Consider the following 12658-nt stretch of genomic DNA (forward strand, 5'->3'; position numbering starts at 1 on the left):
AAGACAGCAATAAATAATCAGTTTAGCACTGAAGCTTTTATCTTTTGTGAAGTCCTTTGTATGTTGATCAACAAATTGATCCATAAGCAATGACTGAACGCTTGATGCTCTGCAGGGAGTTCACAAATGCATGGGAACATGATTATGTCACCATCGGAAGGTAGGAATTGTGAGATGGCAGCAACATGCAACCCATTGATGTTGTAGTGCATGATTTTTAACTGATACAGTCCTACCTCGGGTTAGACACTTTGGGTTGCGTGATTTCAGGATGCGCACAGCTTTGGGTTACTTCCGGGTTTCGGCGCTTGCGCATGCGCAGAAGCACTAAGTCGCATTTTGCACATGCGCAGAAGCACCAAATCATGACCCGTGCTTGCGCAGACATGGCGCTGTGGGTTGCTGGCGCTGTGGGTTGTGGACGCTGCGGGTTGTGAGCGTGCTTCCCGCACGGATCACGTTCGCAACCCGAGCGTCCACTGTATTTTCTTTCCAGTAAGATCTGGTCTCTCTCAGGCTTAAGAACAGATATGGTGGTTGTGTTATCATTGAAATGACATGGCAGACCAAACTGACCAGTCAGCATTCATTGAGAAATGCTTTTTCCTTATTCATGTCAAGTGAGCTCTCAGGTCTCAGAAGAAACTTGTAAGCTACTCGTGAGCAGGAATAAAAGAAAAGATTAGCCAAACAGCTATTTCATTTTTAATATTTATCAACTCACAGCTAGCATCTTGGATCAGAATAAGAGTTCAGTACGTCAGTATCTTCACTGAGAAAATAATGTGCCAAAAGCTGTTTCTCAAAAGTTTTCTTCTGAAAAAGAGGCTTCCCTTTACCTGCCTCATTCCTCAGGGAGCTTTAGAATTTCTTTATAATTTCAGTGAGTGTGGTGTTTCCTGATCTTAAGTCTCAGGGGAGGAATGTCTCCCCCTGGGCTTTAATTGAACACTGGGGAGGCTGACCAATGAGAACCTGGACGCGCTCACTGATTTTGTTGTTTTAAGAAGGTGCTCCCTTTTACCTAAAAAAAAATTAAAAATCCACACTGATTTCTTTATAAGTAAAAAGATTACTCTTTTCAAAAATGAACATCTGCCAGGAGCAGGGTCGGCAGCCTCCCTGGGTGACCCTGCTTAGAGAGAGTCCAGCAATGACATCCTGGGGTTTTCAGGGCAGGCGTGTGGGAAGACTGAAGAAGGCAGATCCCTGGAGAGATGACTTGTAGAATGAAAGAAAGGACACTCACAAGAACCTTGGCTCATCTCAAAAGTAAGTGCAACAAAAATCTTGCATCTCACCCATGAGAATTTTACTTAATTTTCCTTTCCCCTTTGAAAATTTTGGAATGCAATTTCTTTTCTCATTAATGGATGCAGAATATTCATGAAAAAATGCAGAAGGCATTTTCCAGCAGAATGCTAGTCTGAGACTTTGGCCAGCCAGACAGCTCAAGGAAATTCATAAAGCAAGACAAGCCGGCAATATGTGGAGCCGACTATTTCTTCCCAACATCTGGTGGTCAGCATTCTCTGTGACTACAGAATTGCATCTTTGGATATCATACATAGCTAGAAATCACCGCTGAAAATTGTCTCGGTTTGTTTATTTTAAAAGCCAAAGGATGAATTGCACTATTATGGAACAAAGGAACCAACTCCCATCTCCCCCCCTTGGTGTGCCGATCTGGGATTCTCCTGATCCCCCTGGGCAAGCTTTGTGGGGCCTGGGCAAAGGAGCAGGGAAAGCCCTGTTGTGCTCCTGTTGGTGCAACTGGCCCCAAGTATGCAAGTGGCAGCCATAAAGTGTATATTATACAAGATGTATAATATTTCAGTTGTACAGAGTGAAAGATCAGTCTAACTGTTAATGAATTGCCCTCTGCCCCTCAATTGATTTATGACCGGGTAGGGATTTTAATCCAGGTCTCCCAGATAAAAGTCAAATACTATACCCACTGGAGCACTCAGCAGGATATATTTCCTAAAGTGTCCATCCTTGACACTTTAAACTCAACTCTACTAACATTTTCTGCTTTGTAGATTAATAACGGTTTCTATATCACTCTTTGCACAAGCCACATGGCAGTTTAGAACAAAATTAAGTAAGATAAAAATAATCAGTAAGGTCCATAAAATGACACAGCCTCTAAAAATAACAGCACAACTACTGGCTTCAGTAGCAGCAACAAGATGGCAGACTGAAGCCAAAGTTATTAAAAACAACAAATCACTTACCCTGTAGTAATCTGTGCTATACACGTCTCTTGACATTCCAAAATCTCCTATCTTCACCAGTAAGTTTTCACCAACCAGGCAATTCCGAGTGGCAAGGTCACGATGCACAAAATGCTGTGATGCCAAGTAAACCATGCCCGCTGCAATCTGCTGGGCAATATGTAACATCTGTGACTGGGTTAGCTCAGTTAGATGACTCCCTTCAGCCATCAGAGCTGCATCAGGTCCATGTGCCCTGTATGGAACACAGGAGAGTGTAAGCAGATCCAATTATTCATTTCCTTTAAGTTTAAAACATGCACACACAATGGAAGAACCATATGGGAGATGAAGATCCATGAGCCCCAATCTCTTTAATGACCATCTGTTTTGAAGAGCAGGCAAAGTGCTTATTGAGCTTATATCTCCTATAACAACAGTCCTTTTCCAGGTTAAGAATCTCAGTTGTATGATGCATGAAAACATCAAGGCCTGGATTAACAGACCTCGGGCTCATCCACACTTACATGTCTAGGCACAGGTCCTGGCTTTCTAGATTCCTGTCCAAGCCCCGCTGGGACTTTCGCTGCAAAAACCTGCTCTTTACCGCTAAAATGGAGCAAACAGCAATCTGTGGAAAGCCTGAATTGCTGTTTGCTCCGATTCAGCAGTAAAGAGCAGGTTTTCCTGGGGAAAGAGGCAGTGCAAAAAAACACCAAAGCACTTGGACATGGCTGGGAAAATGTGAACACATGCCTAGAAAGTGAGGGGCAAAGGGTGAGTGTGGATGAGCCCTTGTCTCTACAAATGAAAAGGGACTTGCTGGTCTCTGCCAAGACTTAGCAGAACACATAGAAACCCTACATATTCTGCCTTGGGCTCCATGGAGGAAAGCCAGTTATAATATGAAACTATTGTACTCCATGCTCAGTAGTACCCTCCAAAGCTCTATAGTGGGTGATGCCATTTAAGCTCTGGAAATGGACTCTTAATAACCAAAGAAAAATAAAGAAGAAGGGTGTTGCTCAAGTTATTAACAGACAAAACATTAATATACGTGAACTGTCTTGTTTTGCTCATTACACATCCCTCTGCTAGCTATAGGACAGTGGGCATAGATTACAGCATACATTCCAATACAGAGAAAGCAAATTGGTGGGGTGCATTCTTTCATTAGTCCCAGAGAGAGACTTTGAAACACAAGCATCCTTTCTGGTAAAATAGTCTGCTGCTCATAATCAGGGCATAATCCTCACTACAAACTGTGGAACAATCTCTGTGAGAACATCAGTAGCAGAATGGTTTTACACCAGTGACAATGCAAATGGCGCTAGGTGAGTGTTCCTGCTGGCTCTGAGTTATCGTCTTGCAGAATAGTTATTGTACTGGTGACTGGGAGGGATGGGCTGGATAACTTTGCTCCTCTTCTGTCCTTCATAAGACCCAAGACAAAAGTTACAAAGAAAGATTGCGATGGAATGTGTCAGGAACTCGTCCTACACTCGAATAGGACCCTGGCAGAGACACATGCCCGACTGGCATGTTCTCTCCCTCCTGGTCAATCATTCGGGAGCTTCAAAAGCTTTCTTCAGCCCGAACATCACAGAGACCAATGCCAACAGACACCGGCACACTTAGGGATCCGCAGAGTCTTCACAGCTTGTGTAACAGACCTCAGCAACTCAGCATTTTGGCTAATCTACTTTATTTACTTATAAACACACACGGAGCACTGCAACATGGCTCTCTCTCTCTCTCTAGCACCAGACAGCAAAGAGAAAGAACAAAGGACAATAGTCCCACCTCACAGAACACAGTAACACAAACATCCTGTCTCCATCACTTCCCACTTTGTGGAGTCAAAACATACACCATTATGTGATAGACGAAAAAATCCCATGACTGCAATCATGGAGCAGGAATTCTAACAGAACGTACCCATCCTAGTCCCTTCTCACTTCGGACTTGTGCAATCTGACATGAAGGCAAATGTCAGCCTTCAGCCCTTAGAACACAGAATACATATGTGAGGATACATATCTGAGGGGAGAGTTTAACAATATGTCATAAATGCTCAAAACAGAGAGCAAAAAATACAGATGTAGTGACTGGAATGAAGTCTTCCAATTATGCAAATTTGCATACATTCACATTTGTTTTTTTGTGTCTGTAGAACGACATGGATTTTTAAACAAACACATGAATAAACAAATAAGGAACTGGAGTAGAAGAGGATGAAAAAGAGTGGAAAATAAAAAGAAGGATGATAAAGGCCAAAGCAGAAACCCAAATGGTGGGACATGATGACTTGTACTGTCAAAATCCCGCCTTTTTTTACTGTATCATTTTGCTTGCTGAGCTGTAGAGCAGATTGCTTTATTCATGTTTAAAAGCTTTCTTCCACAATCATTGAAGACATTTTGAAAATAAAATAAAAGCTGAGTTTGAAAATGAGCAGGAGATTTTGAGGGAAGCAACAGCAAAATCCTTGTTGCAGGTGGTAGAAGCACAAGGCTGGCTTGCCATGGGCTTGACGAGACCAGCGCATGCTTTCAAGTGGCCCTCACATGAGAATGTGAAGGTTGTGTCACTGGGCACTCAGATCCTAAAGAGATGAACAGCTGCACTGTTTTTCACAGACTGGAATGTCGCAAATTAACTACAGCAGCATTTCATGTGAGAAAACTCACACAAGCCTTATGATTACACCACAGATCTGATATAGGTCCCTTTTTAATTCCTAACTCCCACATTAAGTGCATACAGTTGTATGTACATGGTGGCTGAAATGTAGGGCTGTCACCCATCCCTAGAAAAACGTGATTGTCCTTTTTTCAAGTGTCACCTGTCCTTTGTTGTTTAGTCGTTTAGTCGTGTCTGACTCTTCATGACCCCATGGACTAGAGCATGCCAGGCACTCCTGTCTTCCACTGCCTCCCACAGTTTGGTCAGATTCATGTTTGTAGCTTCGAGAACACTGTCCCACCATCTCGTCCTCTGTTGTCCCCTTCTCCTTGTGCCCTCCATCTTTCCCAGCATCAGGGCCTTTTCCAGGGAGTCTTCTTTTCTCATGAGGTGGCCTCAGCTTCAGGACCTGTCCTTCCAGTGAGCACCCATGGCTGATTTCTTTAAACAGGACACCTTTTTTCATGTATTCAACTCCTCCTCCTCCTCCTCAAAACTGTGTGGGCAGCTTTTTAACATTGGCAGAAAAACAAACTGTGAAGCAGCACTCCTTCTGCAGTCACAACACATATCGTACGTAGTTAGTCTTTGTTAATAATATTTGACTATCATCCATTAGAATTATTTCCCTCTAAATTTGATTTTTTAAAATAAAAATGACTGGCTCTTCTTTCTCATTTTTGTCCAGTTTATATCTATAACAGACACACAGCTGTGTGTGGCTGCCACATTTCATTTTGTTGTTTAGGCTTCCTCAGCCTAAATGGTACCCACAGGAAGGCTTCCTGACCTTCAGATCCTGGCCTGCAATTTGGCCCTGTACTGCAGGAAGCCAGCACTGTGAAGGACGCAGAGAGTTTACTTCTTCCTGGTGGCCATGGGGGGCGCTGCAGGGCAAGAAATAAATGTTCCTTTGCCTCATGATCAGCAAGCAGCCTTTATTAAGCTGCGTCAAATGGAAGAAAGCCACACTTAAGCGCAAGTTCAAGAGCAATTCAGCATTCTAAACTTGAGAAATAACTAACAACTGAAGGCAGAGAGAAAGAGTGCAAAAGAAAGACCATGTGTTGCTGTGGTATAATCCCAAATCAAAACTCAAGAGACAAATGTAAATGAATAAGTGCTTCAAATGCTATTAAACGGGTGCCATTATTATGAATTTTTAATGTTTGCATTCAATTGTGGGAAGCTGACTTGCGCTGTTCATCCAGGCCACATCAGCTGGCACTATCGGTCTATTAATAGCATGGATCCCTCTCCCCACCCTCTCCGACTGCAGTGCACATTTGTTTGGGAGTAAAGCCTACAGTGGGATTTACTTCCAAGTAAACATGTGTCAGGCCAGGCTGCCAGCAAGGTATTCTCCCTGTGGAAATGGCACATGCCTTTTTGGGATGAAATGGCTGTGCTGTTAAACACAGGCTGCCTGTATCCGAGTGACCGCGATTTAGGCAGCCTTCCTCTCTCCAAAGCAAAGCAGTATGGGAATGCTAATGGTATCTCACATCAAGAACTCTGTTAGCTAAAGAAGGATCTGCTGTGAAACACATCATTCCTTTAAGGCACATTCAAAGCACCTTCTTGCCCTCTAAGCAGTCTGGGCACTGCAGTTTGTTGAGGGCTGCTGGGAATTGTAGCTCTGTGAGTGGTAAACTACAGGGATCCAAATGCTTTGAGGGAAACTATGTGCTTCAAATATGCTTTAAAGGTATAAGCATCCATTAGATGCCAGTTGTGTATACAATGGACTTACGAAGGGGAAGAAACAGGATCACAGCAGCAAGTTCTGCTACTCAACCTATGTACATTCACTAAACTATGCAGTCCCTTCATGTGGTACAAACAGTACACGCACAGACTTAGATGTCATCTGGGAATCTGATTTGTGTTGACGTAATCGCAGGTCACATGAACACAAGGCCTGCTCTAGCTTTCTGGGGACGCTTGGATGCAAGATATCAACAAGGCCTTATCTCTTCTCTTTCCTCCTTAAACATCGCTTCTTCCTCTATCATACTAATAAAGTGTCAAGCTAGGAGGATGGGTTAGATCCACTGGATGCCTTTAAGAAATGTTACTTGTGTGCAGAAACATGCACTAAAGTTTCAGCCTCCTAAATTTTTCTATGGTGGTTGACTGCATCTTGACACTAATGCATTTATATATGTAAGTACAAGAACAAAAAGCAGACAACCACCTTCACAGATAATGAAGGTTGACAGGGAAGCTGAAATTAAATGGAAAAAACTAAGGGCTTGTCCACATTGCCACTTGCCCCACAACTTGCCCCCAGGAAAACCTGCTGTTTATTGCTGAGTCAGAGCAAATGTCAATCATGTTTTCTCTGGATTGACATTTGCTCTGTTTTAGTGCTAAAGAGAGTGATTTCTGGGGGAAGGTTGTGTGGCAAAGGCAAAACTGCTTGGACTCACGCTTTCTAGGAACAATTCATGTGGAAGTGAAGACAATCCCTAATTTAGACTGCAATTTTAACTCCACTTACCCAGGAAATAAGCCTGATGAAATTCAATAGGGCTTACTTCTGAGTAGGCATGGGTAGGACTGTGCCATTAGAATATTAGCTAGTGAAAATGATTTCTCTGTTCAAAATGGTATCATGAGGAATATTTACTGTTGATGTGTGGTCTTTAGGTAATATGACTGCCAAAATACCCTTCCTAACAGAATACCTAATTCCAAAATAAAGTTTGGCATCCAAAAGGCATCTCCAGGAGCCCAATAATTGTGCCAGATCATGTGGTCCATGCAATACACTCATAGATGATCCTATAAGCTCAGGCTGGATAGTTTTGGAACACAGGATTGGAGGACAGAGCCAGATTTTGAGAATGTGCCCTGTTCTTAAATGTTTTCATATGGCTCAATTCCTATGATCTCTCACAGCACTTGACATCTACTTTCCTAAAGTCGACTGGATAGTTTCAGCACCAGGTTTTTTTTTGTTGTTTTTTTTGTATACTTCTTCTCTTTCCCATGGTTTGCAAGATTTTCATGAGTCATATGTTCCCCATTCCTGGGTCTAAATCCTACCTTTTGTGCACTGGAAGCTTCTCCCATCCCTAGCCATTTTATAATGTGTGTGAGTAAGCCCCATGGTGTTAAATGGGAATTATTCCCAGGTAAGAATGTATAGGATTGGAAGCTAAGGGTTGTATGTGACTAAGTCTTACTCAGCGTAGACCCACTGAAATAGTAACTTAAGCCATGAATTTTGGTGGCACATAATAAACAAAACCGAAACCCATCAACATGCAAGTTATGAAATATCTGGGCTATATTCTCATTATTGGCCAACACTGTTGGATACCTGATGGACTCTAGTCCACAAAAACTTGTGTTGTAATGCATGTATTAGTCTTTAAGGTGCTATAATGTTGTTGTTTGCTGCAACAGACTAGCCCAACGTTATTTCTCTAAAAGCTATTTCCACTATTGTACATAATTAGCAGATGTTTCTTTATGAATTTACCTGAGGAACTTGTTAAGATCTCCATGCTTCATGTATTCAAAGACCATGATGAGAGGATCGCCTTCCACACATACCCCGTAAAACTTCACAATGTGTTCATGCTGTAAGTTAGTTAATAGTTCTGCCTCCCGGTGGAAGTCTCTGCGGGCATTATCGCTAGCATCCTTTAGCGCCTGTGAGGAAAGAGTCAAACAAAATTAAGAGAAAAACGTCACACACTTTCAGAAACTTGGCAACTACTTTTTTTGTTTTGGGAGGAATCACGCTGTGTGTGTTGCACTATTTCCTTCTGAAATTTCTTATGCCAAAGGTAACCTGGGAGCCTAAGTCGCCAGGTACTTGCATGGTTGTTGCATGGAAGTTGTCTTTCAAGTTCTCATCTTGGGCGATACATATTTTTTCCATTTTTACTTACTGTTACATTCAACAACATGGTGACCTTTCCTCCTCAGAAACATTGCACCCAAGTATCAAGCCTCTTGGCGCAGTCTGTGTTGCCAAATGGAACTATTTTGCAGCTATGTCAAAGCTATGTACCAGATATAGCTGTATTCACGCTGTAAAAAATCCCCAGTGGTCTAAAAATCTCTCACAGAACTGAAAATGAAATTACCAACTTGGGAGGAAAAAATGAAGTGTGTGTGTGTGTGTGTGTGTGTGTGTAAGCGAGAGAGAAATATGGAACATGCTATAAACCCTCAAATCCAAACACATTTAGGCTGCATTCAAACATGGGGTTTATTGCATGAGTTTTACAGGTACTAGCACTTCTGTTCCAATTTTCAATGTTCCTTAACTATGGCTTTTTGCTTGATATACCACCACGTCATGTTAAATTTCGTTTGCACTAGTGGGTGTGGTGTGACACAACAACAAATGTCATTGGATATGTCACTACTCCCCCTCCCTTTCCAGGCTTGGGTGCTTCCATTCCCCATAATTCACTGCACAGTATGCCAAACTGCCATGCAGAATTTCATTATGTGAATAAAACCCTTCCGATATTATGGGTTTCCAGGGTTGCAAAAGGATTTTTTCTGGAAACAATATAGAAATGAGCACTAGAACTCTAACTAGATTTGGCTAGTTTTCCAAGATGGGAATTTTACTTTGTGTATCACATGAAAGGCAAAAATCATCAGGTGAAGAAACACCAGGAAGATGGAATGAAGTGCTGTCTGAATGCAGCCTTAGTTGGGGAAGATGGAATGGTGAACTCATGTTTTTCATCTCTGAGGAGTAGCAGCTGTTTTCCGTGATGGAGCTGTTGCCGTGGTAACTGTACACTGTCCGTCAAAACAGCCAAATGCACACTGTCTCTAAGCCCAGATAGATTGTTGATGCTTGAGAATTATTGCTGCTAGAACATCTTTGTGTCCCCAATCTAGTCCTTTCAGAACAAGCAGAAATTCCCTTAATCAAAATTCTGCTTGTCTCTCTCTCCCAACCCAACTGCAGTCCTTTTCGTTAATTCAGTTCAGGGAAAATGAATGCGCAGGGTGGGAGCATCTCAGCGGCAGGGCCTACCTCTCATCTGTATGTGCTCATTAGAAAACCCAAAGAGAGGGCATCACTGACTACCATTCATGATGGCTCTTGTTAAGTTGTGGGCGAATATAGCAGACGACACAGCGGTTTCTCCAGAGCAGCTCTTTATTGTGAGCTGGACAGAACTGAACAGCAAACAGCTCAGCCGGCCTGCTTTTATAGGCAGCTGGCTGTCAACATTGTAGCAACAACAACCCAGGGTTTCCCGCCTAAAATAACTGACGTGGACCTGAATGAAAACTATCTACAGTATCCCCCTGCTGGCCCAGCGTGAGAACTTCAGTACATAACAGCTCTGGTCTGCCTCCATGGTCAGAGGCACTAATATTTCTGAATACCAGTTGCTGGAAACCACGGGAGGGGAGACGGTGCTGCTTGCAGATTACCCACAAGTCTCTGGTTGGCCACTGTGAGAACAGGATGCTAGACTAGATGGGCTGCTGGCATGGTCCAGCAGGCTCTGCCTATGTTCTTATGTCCACACATGCATGTGCAGGATCTCTTCTGACGTTCTCATGAAGGTTAGGGGTAGAACCATCAACAAGCACACACCCCTGCCATGCATGTTCTTTATCCATGTGCTGGACTATAGAGAAGACCCTAAGCCTTCTACCATATTGCTCTCTGTGGCTTTAACAGCCTTCGCTTTTCCATTAAGGTAAAGGTAAAGGGACCCCTGGCCGTTAGGTCCAGTTGCGGATGACTCTGGGGTTGCAGCGCTCATCTCGCTTTATTGGCTGAGGGAGCCGGCGTACAGCTTCCGGGTCACATGGCCAGCATGACTAAGCCGCTTCTGGCGAACCAGAGCAATGGAAACGCCATTTACTTTCCTGCCGGAGTGGTACCTATTTATCTACTTTGCACTTTGACGTGCTTTCGAACTGCTAGGTTGGCAGGAGCAAGGACCGAGCACCGGGAGCTCACTCCATCACGGGGATTCAAACCGCTGACCTTCTGATCTGCAAGTCCTAGGCTCTGTGGTTTAACCCACAGCGCCACCCACGTTCCCGTCCATTAAGCTACAGTACTTTCTTTTAATTCCTCCTCTAGCACTTTTCTTTTCTTGAAGTCTTTTCTACACCACCCTAATGGAACAATCCAAAAAAAGTGTAACAGGAATATCCTGCAGCAAAGACAAAAGCCACACTTTTGCAATCAGAATTCTATTCTGTGGAGAACAACAAATTCTGTCTTATCTTGTCTGCTGCTTTCATATTGTTATGAGTTTGTACATGGCCTCTCCATCTGCTTGCTTTTAGAGGGCTTATAGCAGGACTGTGTGTTACTCAAATCTTAGTTAAATCTTTCTGCACAGAAGCTGGCTCCAGAATGGCCACACACAAATCAAACTCTGTCCAAACAAACTGAAAGTAAAAATAAACCTGAGTCAAGTTGTTTTTTTTTTAAGGGCAAAGCAGAGCTTCCCTCTGTATGTGTTTTCCTCTTTTTATATCAAATCAATTTTTATGAATACCCTTTCTTCTAAAGCTATTAATTCATACAAGATTAGAATATTTGCCATCCTCTCTTCCACACACCCTGAAAATGCTACCTTTTGAGATTTTGTCTTCTCACAGGAAACAGTGGCTGCCATTCCCTAACATGTATACACAATGCTGTTCTGGGTTGCCCAGCAACCACCAAGGAGGCATGTCAACGATCCAATGAATGAATAGCAAATGTGACAATACTTGAACATTAAGTGAGATTATTTGGCCTTCTGAGGCAACTTGCTCAGATTCTCCTCTGTCTAAAATCTTTCTGAAATGGACATATTAGTCACAAAGTGTATATTCCACAAGGAGAATTGAAGGATGTGTGCATATAACATCCCCTAAAATTCCAGCACAATCCTGTATGTATTTATACAGAAATAAGTTCCACTATTTTCAGTGGGGCTCACTCCCAGGTGAATATACATATTGGTGTGCGGGTGTGTAAGAGAGAGAGAAAAAAATCTTTTTGCATTATTTGTGCTCTTATGTTTTATCTCTGCATCAGGGTGACAACAATATTGTCAACTACAAAGCTACTTTGAGTAAGAGCTAAGCATTAACTACAAAGTCAGAGTTCCAGATCTGTCAACTTGCAACTGCAGTCCTGCTCACACTTGCAAATTGCATTCACTCAATATGTGAAAAGTGATGGTGGAGAGGAAGACTGTATCCTCTGGTCCTGCCCATATCTTCTGTGTGTTCATCAGTGTGGACAAAGTCCTATGTGGTATGTGTACAACTGGAAGCAAAGTAGATGCTCCCATGCAATTGAGAACTCTGCAAAAATGCTGGGCCAATGATCTCGCAGAGCCTTCGTGCATTGATTTGTAACCACAATGGGCACACCTTCTGCATCTGAACACACAGAAGGGAGCGGTAGGCTAACAGATGTAATCCTCTACTGCTCCTGGAAAGTAAACATGTTTTATCAAGATTCTATTGTCTTAAAGAGACAGGAAGTGATATCGCATTGTTTACAATTCAGAAAAGAAGGAATAATAAGCATTCTACGCTCTACGTGGGGCTACCTTTGAAGGTGACTCGGAAACTACAACTAATCCAGAATGCGGCAGCTAGACTGGTGACTGGGGGCGGCCGCCGAGACCACATAACACCGGTCTTGAAAGACCTACATTGGCTCCCAGTACGTTTCCGAGCACAATTCAAAGTGTTGGTGCTGACCTTTAAAGCCCTAAACGGCCTCGGTCCAGTATACCTGAAGG

General features: G+C 42.9%; 1 protein-coding gene and 1 long non-coding RNA gene across 10 annotated transcripts in view; one reads left to right on the forward strand and one right to left on the reverse strand.

The window, feature by feature from the left end:
- Positions 1 to 12658, reverse strand: part of NTRK2 (neurotrophic receptor tyrosine kinase 2) — a 179049-nt gene that overhangs the window by 18601 nt on the left and 147790 nt on the right. For all 9 annotated transcript variants that reach the window (XM_083576712.1, XM_083576704.1, XM_083576709.1 and 6 more), the window contains 2 exons: positions 8392 to 8564; positions 2238 to 2472 (listed from right to left, as the gene is read on the reverse strand). In XM_083576712.1, coding sequence (XP_083432838.1) covers positions 2238 to 2472; positions 8392 to 8564 — 408 coding nt within the window. The remainder of the gene's footprint in view (positions 1 to 2237; positions 2473 to 8391; positions 8565 to 12658) is intronic.
- Positions 488 to 1483, forward strand: LOC310745149. The gene is made up of 3 exons (XR_014539987.1): positions 488 to 759; positions 1175 to 1272; positions 1380 to 1483. It is a non-coding gene; the product is annotated as an uncharacterized lncRNA (long non-coding RNA).

Source organism: Podarcis filfolensis (assembly GCF_964270895.1).
Source record: "Podarcis filfolensis genome assembly, chromosome: 11".
NCBI lineage: Eukaryota > Metazoa > Chordata > Lepidosauria > Squamata > Lacertidae > Podarcis > Podarcis filfolensis.